At 42.8% G+C, this 15,988-nt stretch overlaps 1 protein-coding gene and 1 long non-coding RNA gene across 4 annotated transcripts in view; one reads left to right on the top strand and one right to left on the bottom strand.

The window, feature by feature from the left end:
• RAD23B (RAD23 nucleotide excision repair protein B) overlaps nucleotides 1–6,786 on the bottom strand; it is a 43,409-nt gene extending 36,623 nt beyond the window's left edge. The window contains exon 1 of the mRNA XM_019734198.3: nucleotides 6,341–6,786. Within this exon, the coding sequence (XP_019589757.3) occupies nucleotides 6,341–6,406 (66 nt within the window). The 5' untranslated portion in view covers nucleotides 6,407–6,786. The remainder of the gene's footprint in view (nucleotides 1–6,340) is intronic.
• Nucleotides 6,787–6,958: 172 nt separating this feature from the next.
• LOC109448648 (uncharacterized) overlaps nucleotides 6,959–15,988 on the top strand; it is a 123,465-nt gene continuing 114,435 nt past the window's right edge. For 2 of the 3 annotated variants that reach the window (XR_016019384.1, XR_012495878.2), the window contains exon 1: nucleotides 6,959–7,133. This is a non-coding gene — a long non-coding RNA (uncharacterized LOC109448648). Of the gene's footprint in view, nucleotides 7,819–15,988 lie in introns of all 3 variants that reach the window. The other variant, XR_016019385.1, reaches the window with a different exon arrangement.

Below are 15,988 nucleotides of genomic sequence, written 5' to 3' on the forward strand. Positions count from 1 at the left end.
GTTGAATTTAATCACATCTGAGGTTTTTCAAGCAAGAACAATGGAGTGTGAGTGGGACCAAGCTGCCAAGCACTGTCACAGTTCTAAGCACTCTATGTATGTAATTTCAAACTCATATAACCTTTAAAACAAGGTTAGTACTTCCAGTAGCAGTACTCTCCTTTACAGATAAGGAAACAGGCACATAACTGGGTAACTTGCTCAAGGTCACGCAGCAAATGCTACAGCCAGGATCAAAATTCTGGCAGCCCGGCTCAAGAGACATGCTATACTGACCCTTGCAAGGGAGTGATTATAACCACTGACCCTATTTGTAGCTGGGGCAGGGTGATAACAATGAGGAGGACCAGTGAAAACAAGTACAGATAAAATGGGTTATAGGGCTCATTAGATAATCTCTAATCTCTCCATATCAGAGGGAAGGTAAAGTGGGATACTGAAAACAATTACTGGGGATGGGGGAAGAGCTACAGTTAATGGTAATGAGTGCTATTTACTTACTAGTCATGGGATTGAGTAATTGAGTTATAGAAGGAAAGATCACTGGATGAGAAATTAAGGAATAGAAGGTCAGGGTATAGGCAGGACCATCTTTCATATTGAAACTACCAAGGTCACTGACTGTGACTCCAGGCAAGTTAGTAATCATGCTGGTCTTCATTTCTTCTTTTTAAAACACACAATTACATATTTTTCAAAATTCTGGTGTGGGTTTCTTTTTTAAACATCTACCACATGCTGTGAAGCTCAGAATTACTGTGATCATTTTCCTGTTTTAACCCACAGATAAAGGGAGCTACACCAAGAAAAAGGACAGTGTCAAGGGCAATTAACAAGATGTCCATAGGTACCATCTCCACTTCCTCATCTCCCATTCATTCCTCAATCCACTCAAATATAACTTCTGGCCCCACCAACCACTCCATGGAGACTATTCCTTAGGGTCGCTAATGACCTCCAAGTTGTCAAAACCAAAGGTCATGTCTCATTTTTATCTTATTTTTGATTTCTCAATTACTAGACACATGACCCTTTCCTCCTCCTCGAAACATTTTCTTTTCTGGATTCCTCCTACCTAAAAGGTGGCTCCTTCACTGACCTCTTCGTTATTCAATCTTCATGTTAGAGCACCCCAGGATTCTGCCCTAGGCCCCATCCTATCACCCAGAAACATTCTCGTCAAGGTTCCACAATGCTATTATCATAGATATTAATTAATTTCATACAATGAACACTTTAGGCATTAGGGCTCCCATTTTCTCAAGGAATGGGCATTCAGAAAGACTACTGGAGGATGTCATCTGTCCCCAAGGACTGACGTTAACCATATGCTGCCTCTTATCATGTCTCTATCCCCAGCCCAAACTTCTCTCTGGAATCGAGATTCATAACAAATCTCTGTCATCTCTACTTGGATATTTAATAGGCATCGTAAACTTAAGTCTTGAGTTCCCACCCCAACCTCCAAACCTGCTCCTCTCCCAGTCCTCCACATCTCAGGAAAAGAATACAAATAAATATTCACATAACTTATACAACCAAAATCTAGGTTTAATCTTTGATTTCTGAACTCCCCCCACTCCAACCCATCGAAACATTCTATTCTCTCAAATCTACACTCCCAAACACATCTCAAATCCACCCACTTCTCTTCACATCTCCACTTCTACTTCTTGGTCAAAGCCTCAAGTGCTTGAGTATGGTGCTAGCTTCCTAACTAGTACCTGTTTTCACTCTTGCTCATCCTAATAGCCATTCTCCAGACATCTTAAAATCCCCCAAAGGCTTCCTCTTTTACCTTGAAAACCCCCAGCTGATTAAAAAGCCCCACAGGCTCTGGCCCCTTGCCTAACCGTCCTCTAATCTCTAATCTCTCTTCTCCCTCACCCCTTACCCACTGGATCAGTAACACAGGCCTTTTGATTCCCAAAACACACTCTCATAAAGGTCTTTAGCTATGGAAAATACTCTCCCCATCTGTAAGTGCTTATTATTATTCAGATCTGTTTAAATGTCACCTTATTCAGAAAGGCCTTCTGCGACCCATCAATTTAGAAGCAGCCACCTAGTCACGCACTATCACATGACCTTACCCTATTTTCAATTTTCTACATAGCTGTTACCATTATCTGATTTTTAAAATTTCATTTTTGACTGATTTATTCCACTATAACGTATGCACCATGACAGCAGGACGTGACAGTAAGTACTCAACAAACACTAAATAAATCAATCAACATGCAAACATGAGGGATCACTGACTTGATAGTTCACCAAAAGAATGTATTCAATTCATTCAAAGATCTTTATTAAATGCCTACTGTGTGCCAGGTGTATAAAGAGGAAAAGTCTGGCAGAAACCCTACCAGATTTCCCAGGTACTTCCTGTATTTTTACCAATATGCCAAGAAACCTTAGTTTCACCTCTGCAATACAGTATTTTAATACGTTTACTACTTATTTTTTTTAATAATCTAGGAAACTTCTATAATATGACACTATTTCCAGCACAACTATATTAAAACACAATAAACCACAATAGGAACAATTCACTAATAAATAATGGCTAGCAAATACCATAAACAGAACAAGTACTAAAGCAGCATTTTGTAGCCTAATCATCAACACTATACTGATAAAGCATGTGGTAAGGGATTGCTTTGCAGGTTACTACTACACAGCACACTACATATGCTGTCTAGAGTAATTAAAACTACTGTATCTTTACAATTCTCTCATCAAAAACTTCCAATGTAGAGACACAGCTTTGATGTTACTTATATAGTAACATAATCACATTTCAGCTTGTGTATTTCAAGTTTCATCTCCAGGTTACTGTTGGGTTTTTTCTTTTTTCCTTCCCAGTTACTGAAAGAGCATAGTGGCAGGGGTTAGCAGATTGAAGGATTAAATCTGTACACTGCATACTCTTTCTTATTATAATTTTCAGTGATACTATAAAATCTGTACTGTATTGCAATAATCTTAACTTCTGTTCTTTAATCCACTTGTTCTCAATTAACAGGTTTAAGTAATGGCAAAACAAAAAACTAAGTGACTTTGGATCTGAGCTTAAAACTACGTGTACTCCATTTCCCTCTAAACGTCTACACCATCAACTTTTAGAATTTTTAAGAATTTTGTACGAATATTGGTCTAATTATTAGACATCTCAGAATGCTTTAATTACATAGATTAGTTAAATTTCTCCATTTTTTAAAACGGTAACTCATGTATTTAAAACATATTCTTCACACACAATGAAGAATATTCTCTTTTGGCCATGGTCTCTGCATCCCGCCTTCTCATTTTGTTTCTATACTGTTTGAATATTTTATAAGAGGAGATGCATTATTATTGTGATAATAAAGACTGCTTTGCAATAGTTGACACTAAAGGCAGTGCCAAGTAATGGTCAAGTAAATGGTACAAAATGGCTAATAAATGTTAAAGTTTTGCTAGTTAAAAAAGGGGAGGATTTTCAAAATTCAAAAACTAAAGCAAATACATACTAACACCTTAAAAACAAATCCTCTCGCTTCTTCCACTTTATACATCTCCAACTGTATAGCCCCCTAAGCTATAACCAGGTCAATAAGGCTTCCAGAACACCCAGACAAGTCCTGTATTCCTCCAGTCCTGCCAAAGCTCACTAAACATTTACTTGTTCAAATAAATCACTCCCATCACCCCTCTTATCTCTCAGTCCTTTCACTCATTTTTACTTCAGCTCATCTCAAGCTCATGAGTTTCTATACTGATCACTTCAAGTTCATTTCCTCAGTTCATTCTAATAAAAAAATCAAACAAGGACAATCCTTTGAGCAGACAAAATGGAGGTGTCGGAGACCAAAAGCTGTTCATTTTATGTGGATCTCCCTACAGGTCTCACTAAAATCCATTTTTTCCCTTTTATTAGATCTATTTCTAATGTCCTTGATAACCTAATTTTCACAAGATTAGAAACAGAATACTTAGAGCCTTCCTGTATTAACATAATGTTCATTAATTAAAATACCACTACAAAGATAAAATTAAAATAGTTCTGTCTTGAAAAAAAATTTCTGAAATTTAAATCCATTAAAATGAAAACTCACAAGTCATTTTAATGTATGATACATTAAATGTTTTCATTTCTTGCCCCCCCACTAACAGTGTTAGTTTTTATATTTATATAAATAGCAACAAAGTTGTATTTAGAGGAATAGCAACAAAAAGGTAAAAAAGCCCCTCTTATGAGCTTTCTGAAAATATACTACTAGAAGTATATTTACAATTCATATTAACTAATACAATGCCGGGGAAATAAACTGGAAAACAGCCAATATAGTTAAGAATCTTTACAAATACAATATTGGTTCTAAAACATTGTATAAAGTGTCTAAAGAGCTATACAAATCTTATAGAACATAAATATTTCAGTGAAGCTTTATGCAGAAAGTTACTGGATAACTTCAATAAACCCACAGATTTTTAAAAAATCCTTTGTTTCAATAATTCTGGAATTAATTTTGAGTATTTATAAGCTGGTAAAGTTCCTGCAGCACCAACATTTAAATACTACAAAGAACCAAAGTCAAATAGATATTTTATTAAGTTTTGTCCAAAAACATTAAACAGCTGCATTCTAACTTTTATTCTCTAACTTATTAGTACACACTAAGCAGTAAAGGAATATTCAAGGATTTGATTTCTATCGGAAATATCAATCCACAGGGTATTGTTAATGACTTCTCATGACACTGAAGTTTCTCATTCACAACTGGTATCTCCTGCACCTTTAAGAATTTATCACACAGCATACTTCTACTTCTATACGTAAAACTATTTTGTGCCACAATTCCAAAAAGGTTGGGGACTGTTTAAATAACGGTTCTTAAATAAAGATGTAGAAAACCTTAGATTAATACAGGTAAACATGTATTATATCCTCACTCAAATGTATCCATTGATTAATAATCAATTCCATTTACTGACCACCAATTAAGTAACATTAATCTTCACATCTCTGCAAGGCAGGTACATGACAAGTCACAAAGCCACAAACGAAACTATTTAATTAACACCAAGGCCCCCCATCTACATAAAAATAAAATCAACTGTTTTTTAAAATATAGATGAGCAGAAAGTTGTTCAAGGTTTCAATTTACCATTATGACAATCTTAACGGTGTAGATAATGAAAATTCCAGGATATAAATGAAAATTCCAGAAACAACTAGTAAATTTACACACACGGCATTTTTAGATTCTTGGCATAAAGTTGTACTGATTTCAACATAGTAGCTCTTTCTGCAGCCACAAATACAGACGATGGCACGAGAGTTTACCACGTGGACTTTTGAAATGTTCAAGGATTTAATTGCAGAAGCGATTCAAAGTTTTTATTTTCTCTTTTCTCCCCAAAATGCTATTATTTAAGGGGTGGGGAGAAGATGCAGGATTCCAACTCCTAAAATTCCAAGACTTCTAACACAGAGGATCCGTTAAGCTGGAGTTGAGTTTGAGGCTCGATTCGAAGGGCTCTGATGCAAAAATGTTCACCACCAAAGAGGCTTCAAAATGCAATCTACGTAAGGGGTGTGGGGGTTCGGTGGCGGGAGAACTGCAGCCAAACGATTCAAGATACACATACATACACACACACACACACACGCAAAAGAGTTACCAATTCTGGGGGAACGAGGGCACAGAATTCACCTTCCCCACCCCTCACCACTCACGCTGCGGCAGACGAAACCTGATACCTTCTTTTAAAAAAAGGTTCACTATCTCCTGTTACCACCTCCTAAGAGCTTAGCGCCTAACCGTGTCCACGCAGGGGTAGTGGCGACGCCTACATTTCACCCCGCAACTATGCACCCACACCAGTGTCCAGCTCCACCGCCGAGAAAGCCCTGACACCCCCCCGCCCACCTCTGGCTCCACTAACGAGAGCTCCTAGGCCGAGGCCTCCCGTACCCCGCGTGCGTATGCCCACGCCATCTATCTCCAAGCCTTCGGCCTCCGGCTACTGCTTCCCCTTCCTTCTGCCACAAAGCCGGTGGCCAACTCCGAAGGGATGGGTCGGCCACACGCCGCTGGGGCCGGGACCCCGGGCCCTGCCCGCACCGGAGCCCTCAGGCCTCATCCAGGGCCCGGAGTCCGGGACCCACGCTCACCGCGCCCTGCCGGGTGCGCCGGGGTCTCTCAGCACTCGGGCCCGTCGCCGGGCCCAGCTCACAGCTGAGGGGGGGACCCCGCGCACAGCCCCACCGCGCCGCCTCCGCCCGATGGCCGGCGGACCCCTAGCAATCCCCGCGGCCGTACCCGTCCGCCCCCGCACTCCCCGCCTCTCGCACCGTCTCCTCTGGGTCGATGTCAATCTTGAAGGTCTGCTGCTGGAGGGTCTTCAGGGTGACCTGCATGGTGCCGACGCGCAGCTCCGTGGCCGGGCCTGCTCCGGGTGCTGGCCGCTGGGCGGGGTCTGTGGCCTGGCGGGGCCCCGGGGTCGCCCGCGCTCCTCGTGCACTCGGGAGGAAGGCGGTGGGGGTGGGGGCTTGTCACATTCGCCCTGCGGAGCGGCCTGTTCCCCAGCACTGGCCCCAGGCCGGGCCGCTGTCTCCGCGACTGCGGCCTTCCCCGCGAGTTCGGGCCGCCGTGCTTCCTCACGCGCCTGGCGCCAGCCACGGAGTCTGCAGGAGGTGCGAGGGGCTCTGGGAGACAAGTAGAGAATCCGCTAGCTCACCACAGGATGGTGGCCGCCATCATCGTGACTCGCCGAGACGCGCCCCCTCCCCCACCCGAAAAACCTGGGGGATGGGGCCGGACTGGCGAAGCGCGCAGGCGTAGGTTGCGGCGAGGCTGTGCGCAAGCGCGGCTCAGAACTCCGCCCCGGAATTGGGGCGGGACGGATTGCGGCTCTGGAATGTAGGCGGCCTGGATCGGCTGTCCACGGGCGCGGTGACTGTGTGTCGGGGATTTCGGTACTTCCTTGTTGCGTCTGCAACCCGGGCGTTCTCCCGCCCGCGGCCGCTCCGCCTACGTCCAGACTCCGCCTGGCTGCCCGAATTGCGCAATCGGTAGCCGGGGAAGCTCTACGTGGAAACCCGACTGAGTGGATGCGGAGTTGTGGAGCTGGGGAACTGGAGGGCGGTAGGTCGGGCGGGGCTTAGGCGAAAGGACCGTGATCCCCACAGCAATGGGCTAGCGCTTAACAGGGCGCTTGCTGTGCGGCTGAGCCTTTGTATTGGCGACTGATTCCTTCATCTTCAGAGCACAGACTCACGCTAGCGCGGTCCTGCCTGTGTGGACCTTGAGCCTAAACACAAGGGCCGATAATAGGAGGTCGCGTTGTCTCACTTCTTTGGGCAGAACTTTGCAGTTGTTCTTCGTCTCCCCCAGAGTAAAAGGCAGTTATTAGAGCCGGATACATGGCTCCTGCCTCTCATCACGTCTTACTCGCCCGGCTTGCGCTTGGTGGTGTCGGTGGACAGTACGCACATGCTCCCGCCTTATGGGCCTTGCACTCGCTGTTCCCGGGTCCTCTTTCCCCGATATCTGGGTGGCTAGCTGTCTCTCCTGCGAATCTTCGCTCAAATGTCACCTTCTCCGTGAGGTTTACCCTGAATGCCCGACTTAAAATCACAACGTCCCTTGCTTCATAATCCTGTTTTGCTTTTTTCTATAGCATTTATCATCTTTTAATTACCCTGTAATGTATTACATTTTTATTATGTTTTTCATCTTTCTCCCTTTCCTCTAAACCCCAAACTGAAGCTTCACAAAGGCAAGGATTTTGTTTTGTTAACCCAGCATGAAGAAACATGCCTGGAACATAGTAGGTACACAGTAAATATTTGTGGAATGGGTGAATGTGGTTCCGGTTCCTCATCAATAAGACTTGGATAATAATAGCTTTCAACTCTATTGATTATGGGAGGGGGGGGGGTGTTGAATAATGTATGCAAAATCCTAGTACAAGAAACATAAGCAGTCCATAAGAAGTTCGCTATTAATAATATGCCCATTTACAGATAAGAACGCTGAAGTATAGAGATGTTGAGTAATGTGCTTGGAGAGAGTCTCCTAGTAAGTGGCTGATGGAGAATTTGAATTCAAGCAGAACAGCTCCAGAGCTTTTGCTCCTAGGTGCCTGGCTATTCTGCCTCCTTAATAGGGCACATTAAGGCACACCCCGTGGCACATTTGACTTTAAGTGGTTCAGTTACAAAGCAAAGTTACAAGTAGCCCACTAGCTATGAGACCAATTGTAAAGTATATCTGTGGGCCAGCGTCCTTACTGATAAAATGTCACTGCTTGGTGTTCCGTGGATGCTAGAAGTTGAGATATAATTCTTCTGTGGAACTTTCCCTGACCAATCTCCCTCTTCAGTAACCTGGTATTTCCCCTTCACAGCAAGTATCTACCTGTACTGTAATCCAATATCTAACCCTCTGCCCTCTGTCTTCCTGTAGCTCTTCTGTTAGTCACCAGGTGGTCTCGTCTTGTCCCTTGCTGTGAAATGCCTCCAGTTTGGACTTCTCCCCTTAGCTATAGATAGAGTTAGCCGATTGCTCGTGCAGTATTTTCACTTGAACTATAACAAGCCTCTGAAACTTAATGCAGCCAAACTGAATCATTTATTTCCCTCTGGACCTCCTGTCCCCCTGAAATCTGCTTTCCTCCCAGGTTTCCCCCATCTTAGTTCGTGGCACGACCATCTTACCCAGGTACTCAGGCCAAAAATCTAGTCATCATCCCTGATAGGTCTCTTTCCTCCCTCCCCGTCAACCACATTCAATCTGTTATCAACTGCTGCCAGCTGTGTTCTCCAAACCATATCCCCAAATTCACCCATTTCTCACCATTTCTCCTACCACTGTACGCTAATCATTATGCTTCACTTGCCTCCTAACTGGTCTCTCCACTTCCACTCTTTTCCCCCAACAGCCCTCCCAGCAGTCAGAGTGGTCTTTTCAACCATAAATCAAATCATGTCACATCTATTCTTAGTCCCTAATTATACTTGAGAATAAAATTCGAACTTTTTACCTAGCCTTGGAGAGTGCATATGATCTGACTCCTGCCAGATTCTCTGGCCTCATCTCCTTTCTTTCACCCTCTCATCCACTGTCATACCTTTGCCCCATTGTTCTTTCATCCCTCCAACAGGCTCAGGGCCTTTGCAGTCAAGGTTACTTCAGCGTGAAACTCAGTCTTCCCATATCTTTGAATAGCTAACTCCTTTTCATCATTTATGGTCCAAGTCAAATTTTAACTTCCTTAGAGAGAGCGTCAATAACTTTTATCATAAATACATAGTAAGTGTATATTAACCCTTTAGGCAAAGCACTCTTCTAGGTGTTTACATAGATAATCTCATTCGAGCCCCACAAACCTCCATGAAACAGGTACAACATTGCCCTGGTTTAAAGTTTTTCATAGATCTACCTTAAATTATTATTTTCTAACTTGTTTATTGTCTATCTCACAATACTACCCACTTCCCATGTCTGCATCTTGGGGAAAGGGATTCTTCTGCCTTATTAAATGCTCTTTCCCCATCACCTAGACCAGTGCCTGGAACACAGCAGATGTTCAATAGTGTATGTTGACTGACTCCCAACTTAGTTGTAAGCTCTATGAGGCCAAGTGTTGTGTCAATCTTGTTCATGATGGTATCTTCAGAGTCTAGCACAATGTGGATGTTTATGTTGATTGAAAAAATGGTGAAGTCGCTACAGTTAAAACTGACAACGGTTGTAAGAAAATGTGAAAACATTTTAAAAACTAGAAAGTGCTGTATAGGGTTATTATAACATTCACACATTTTTTGCTACAACTACTACTGTCTTCAGAAAAAAAGGCGGAGGTGAGAGATGCCTCTCCACATATTAGTGTGTATTTTTTAAAAAGTAATCTTTTGCCCATGGCAAAAAAAAAAAAAAAAAAAATTAAGCCATATAGAAAGGGAGCAATTGAAAATAAAAATCCTCCTCCCCCTTCCTAGAACTAAGCGTTGTTTTGAGTGTCTTTAGAAATTTTATAGCTATATACAAGAATACACTCCCCCAAATAGTTGTGATAACAGTAGATTTTAAATGTCAGTTAATTGAAAGATTCACCCAATAACATTTTCTAAAGTACAGTGTAAAGATAAAAAATTGGTTTTGTTTTCTTTTAATTTCTGGAAAAACTATCCAGACGTACCCATTCTTGGCCGCATACCACAGGTTGGACATGCTGGCTATGTCTCCTGTAATAGGTAGTTGCCTTTGCCCAGAGCTCCACTGTTCACGTGACAGATGACAGAATCCCCACTCTCACCCCCCCCATCCAATGCAGTGGCCACCAAGTTGAGGGCACTTGTGAGCAAGGTCTTGTAGGATAGGCATTGGGGCTTCTTCAAGAGCTATTGGGCCAAGATAAAAAGATGGAAGGGAGTCATTGATTCCAAATATTTGGGAATAAGCCAGGGGATTTTGCTTATATTTTTACAAATCAGTCAAATGATTTCAGGGAAGAGGATGAGCCAGCAGAGATGCAGCATCTGCTGACTTAGAAAATATCAGGGGAAAAATACCAGACTTCAAACCATTCATTCAGCAAATAGTTATTGAGACCGTCCATGCCAGGACCCGTTCAGGGTGTTGGGCATACGATAGGGAACAAAACAAAGTGCTTGCTCTCATGGAGTTTATATTCTAGTGGGATAATAGAAAACACGTAGAAAACTAAAATCAAAGATGTTTATAATAGATCAGGTGATGATAAGTGCTATGTTTTAAAAAGCACATGAAGAGGATCAACAGTGCTCAAAAAAAACACACACAAAAAAAACACACAATGAGTTGCTACAGAGAATGTGCCAGATATCTTTCATTCCTCTTCCAACATCGTTCTTCCCTGTTCACCCAGCACTGGCCCCAAGAAAGCTGACCTATATGGATTAGCACAGTTGGCTTCTTGGGGAGCCCCAGTAGGAGATGGGAGTGATGCAGGACGGTGAAGTTTGGCACTTTATTCCTCTTTGTGGTTGACAGTGCTCTTGATACAAGGTCATTGCTTCTGTAGGGTGTCCTCCAGATGACTCTCTTCTTACAGGTGATTCTTTCCTTCCATGTTCTGGTAACTGCTCCCCATCTTGCCCCTTCAGGCCCAGAGGAGCTTATTTTTCACTCTGGGGTACTGTACTCTCCCCTACATCATGGTAAAGAGTCCCTTTATTGCATCTTCCTGGAATAGACCTGTATTAGTTTCATAGGGCTGGTATTAACAAAGTACCACAAACTGTGTAGCTTAAAACAGTTGAAATTTATTGTCTCACAGTTCTAGTGGGTAGAAGTCCCAAATTTAGGCATTGGCAGGGCTATTCTCCCTCTAAAATGTGTCAAGGAGAATCCTTCCTTGCCTCTTTCTAGCTCCTGGTGGTCTGCTGGCATTCGCTGGCATTCCTTGTCTCGCAGTCGCAGCTCCTCAGTCTCTGCCTCTATCATAATATGATGTTCTTTCCTTGTATGTCTCTCGTGTCACTTCCTGTAAGGATACCAGTGGAATAGGAAAAGCTCTATTGTTTCTCCTATTGTACTCACCACTCAATTATTACTCTCAGTACTTTACTTCCGGTTATTAAATATGTGAGTTTCTTTCCCCACGCTAAGCAATTCTTCAGTTACCCAAGGACACCAGCTGGGTGTCTTATAACTCACTTCAGCTCTGACATTATCTACCAGGAGTTAACATCAGATCTCACAAGTTAAGGGCTCAGTCCTACAAGACTGCTCCCGCTTCAGATGTCAATTACAAGTTCCAGCTTGTCACCTGTACTTTAGGCCGACTGGCTATAAACTGGGATTCCCGCAACTCCCTCCTTGGGTTTGGTAATTTGCTAGAACAGTTTACAGAACTTAGAGAAATACTTGTATTATGAGGTCAGATAATTAAGTTTGCGAACTCATCCTAGAAGAAGTGCTACATACCTCATTGCTGAATATCACTCCGGTCACCTTCAAAGTACTGCCCTTGGGAAGCTATGCACTGACGCCAGCACCTAGTCCAGCCTTCAAAACAATTTTGGAACTCTTTCTGGAATGGCCATCAGAGCTGTCGTCGTATTACCCTTGATGTCCTGAATGTCATCAAAATGTCTTCCTTTCAATATTTCCTTTATCTTTGGATAAAGACGTCATTGGGGGCCAGATCAGGTGAGTAGGGAGGGTATTCCAATACAGTTATTTGTTTACTGGCTAAAAACTCCCTCACAGATAGTGCTGTGTGAACTGGTGCGTTGTCGTGATGCAAGAGCCATGAATTGTTGGTGAAAAGCTCAGGTCGTCTAACATTTTCATGCAGCCGTTTCAGCACTTCCAAATAGCAAACTTAGTTAACTGTTTGTCCAGTTGGTACAAATTCATAATGAATAATCCCTCTGATATCAAAAAAAAGGTTAGCAACATCATTGCAACAAGTTCTCAAACTTAATTGTCAGGCTTTGTATGTACCACCTCCTCTTTATCCATTCTTCCATCAACCGACACCCAGGCTGCCTCCACATCTTGTTCATTTTAAACAATGCTGTAATAAACACGGTGCACACGTCCCCTCGAAGTAGCATGTGTGTTTCTTCAGATAAATACCCTGAAGTGGGATTACTGGGTCCTTCTTTGTCTCTTGTCATAGCCTTTGTTTTAAAGTCTATTTTGTTTGGCATAAGTATTGCTACCCCAGATTTTTTTGTTTTTTTTCATTTCCATTTTCATGAAACATCTTTTTCCATCCCTTTACTTTCCACGTGTGTGTGTCTTTCAAGCTGAAGTGATTCTCTTGCAGGCAGTACATGTAAGGGTTTTGTTTTCTTATCCATTAAGCCCTCTTATGTCTTTTGATTGGAGCATGTAATCCATTTACATTGAAAGTAATTGTTGATAGATATATAGCTATTGCCATTTTATTATTCATAATACTGCCCTTTTTTTCTTCTCTCTTAAAGAAAACCCTTTAACATTCTTTGTAATACTGGTTTGGTTGTGCTGAACTCCTTTAGCTTTTTCTTGTCTAGGAAGCTCTCTATCTGTCCTTTGATTCTAAATGATAGCTTTTCTGGGTAGATTAATCTTGGTTATAGGTCCTTGCTTTTCATCACGTTGAATATTTTGTGCCAATCCCTTCTCGCCTGCAAAGTTTCTGTTGAGAAATCAACTGACAATCTTATGGGAGCTCCCTTATAAGTTATTACTTGCCTTTGTCATGCTGCTTTTAGGATTCTCTCTTTGCCTTTCTAATTATAACCTTTGCCATTCTAATTATAATGTGTCTTGATGTGGGCCTATTTGGGTTCATTTTGTTTGGGACTCTGTGTGCTTCCTGGACTTGTATGTCTATTTCCTTCACCAGGTTAGGAAAGTTTTCAGTCATTATTTCTTCAAATAGGTCCTCAATCCCTTGCTTTCTTCTCCTTCTGGTACTCTATGATGTGAATGTTGGTATGCTGCATGTTGTCCCAGTGGTCTATTAAACTATCCTCATTTTTTTTTAATTCTTTTTCTTTTTGCTGATCCGATTGGGTGTTTTCTGCTACCTTGTCTTCCAAATCATTGATTCGATCCTCTGCTTCATCTAGTATGCTGGTGATTCCTCCTAATGCATTCTTCATTTAAGTTATTGCAGTCTTCACTTCTGACTCATTCTTTTTTATGGTTTCTTTGTCCTATTTATGCTTGCTGCCTCTCTGTTGAAGTTCTCACTAAGTTCCCTGAGCATCCTTATAACCATTGTTTTGAACTCTGCATCTGGTAGTTTGCTTACCTCCATTTTGTTTGGTTCTGTTTCTGGAGTTTTCTCCTGTTCTTTCATTTGGGACGTATTTCTTTGTTTCCTCATTTTGGCTGCCTCTCTGTTTCTACTGTATTTTGCCATGTATAATGCGCACTTTTTTGCCCAAATTTGTGAGGAAAAAATAACGAAAAATAAGGATGGGTAATACTAATTCCATATCTACATAAATGTTTTTAATTCTTTCATTTATGCTTATGAATTAAAAGTATAACTCTAGAAATCAATAACGATATCCATATGCAAAACAATACCCTGGAATACGATAATCAGTTTTGTTGAACTTACAACAAACTTGCCACAATGAAGAGTTCTTGGCCTTCTGTAATGCATAAATATCGTAAATTTGTTACCGGTACATAAAATTTCTTGTACCTTGTATCTGTTCTTGTATTTTGTAATTATTTATTACATAAAATTTCTTATACCATAACATGCTAAAAAATAAGTGCTAAAATTCCTTTATAATACAAAAAATAAGTGCCTAACTGTAAACAAATAAAAATTTGAATTAAAAAATTAAAATGAAAGAATTTTTTCCCTGAAAGTTTGGGCCAAAAATGTGAATGCACATTATACATGGGAGCACATTATACACAGCAAAATATGGTATGTATTAAGTAGATCTGCTACGTCTCCCAGTCTTGGCCAGGTGGTCTTATGTAGTAAGTGCCCTGTGGGGCCCTGGCACAGTCTCCTTGGTCATCTGCTCCAGGTGCTCCAGGAGTGTCTCTTGTGTGTGTTGTGTGTGCCCCGCTGTTATATTTGAGCCTTGGTTGCTATTGGCACATCAGTGGGTGGGATTGACCCTCAGGCTGATTGGCTGTGGAGTTTGTCCATTCCACAGCTTACAGGCTGCTGTGCGGGGGGCTTACCCCATTGAATGGGATTTGCCCCAGTGGGTTCCGGTGGCTATTGAGACCGCCCTTTGGGTATGCTGCTTGTGAGGCTAATTGGGTGATGCTCTGCTGTGGTCTGAGAAGTAAGTTGGTTTTGGGGCCTCTTGCGATGAGTCCAGTGCAGGCCTAGGTCACCCATTGCCTGTGACCAGCCAACAAGTTCTCAAACTTAATTGCCCTTTGAAAGCTATGAACTGATGCCAGGATCTGTCCCTCACAGTTTGCTGCTTGTGCTAACTCTGGAGGCATGTGGGAAAGGCCACACTGCAAACTGAAGACGTCTGCCACCAGTACCAGGCCTGGGGTAGCTCTGCAAAATGCTAGGGCATGCTGAGGCCTGCTGCCACCTGCTGGCTCCCTTAATGTTCAGTCCCTGATAAAGCTTCATGTGGTTCACAAGTTGGGTGAGGCAGGATCTCAGGGAGTCACTAGAGTGGGAAGAGCTGTGGTCACCAGGTTAATATAGACTCTGGTTTGATGCCAGTGCTGAGCCTGGAACTACTCAGCAAAAGTCTCAGAGCACACTGAGGCCAGTTGCTGCCCGCCTAGGGCCCATTGACTCTGATAGTTTTCCAAGAAAGAGTGCAATTTGGGTGGGGCTTGTTGCTCATGGAGAAACTGCCTCTGGTGTTGAGTGGGGTGGGATCCCAACTGAGTCAGCAGGGTGGAGTGAGTGGAGCTTACTGGGCAAATCCAATTCAGTTTTAGCTTTTGGGGGAGGGTTCAACACAGGAAAGATGGTACCCACCCCCCGGCTACACGGCTAAGGACCCCACACAGGGGAAATGGCAACTGTCCTCCAGCCCTCACTACAAAGCCACACACCTCAATCTGCCCCCTGGATGTCTGACACCCCTGAGTTACTGTCCCTCTGCTGGAGCCCAAGGTGAGTGCCTGCGAGTGAATGAGTCTGCGTGGGTCAGTTAAGAGGACACCTGGGTTTCCTGCAGCCTTTCATCCCACCAGAACCGTCAGAATCCCCACTTTTTCACAGACGTTGTGGGGGCTCCTCTTTCCCGCACCAGTACTCCAGGCTGGGGAGACTGGTTTGCATCTGGGGCCCTTGCTCCTCTGGGGGGAACCTTCGTGGAGAGATATCCCTCACAGTTCTCAACCACCACATGGAGGTTTGGGATCAGCCCGTTTCTCATCTCTGCCCCTCCTACCAATCTCGACGTGGCTTCTTTATATATCCTTAGTTATAAAACTCCTGTTCAGCTAGACTTCAGGTGGCTCTCCAGGTTGATCTATAATTTAGTTGTAATTTTAATGTGTTT

This window comes from Rhinolophus sinicus, chromosome 16 (genome assembly GCF_057876585.1).
Source record: "Rhinolophus sinicus isolate RSI-liver-muscle chromosome 16, RSI-T2T, whole genome shotgun sequence".
NCBI lineage: Eukaryota > Metazoa > Chordata > Mammalia > Chiroptera > Rhinolophidae > Rhinolophus > Rhinolophus sinicus.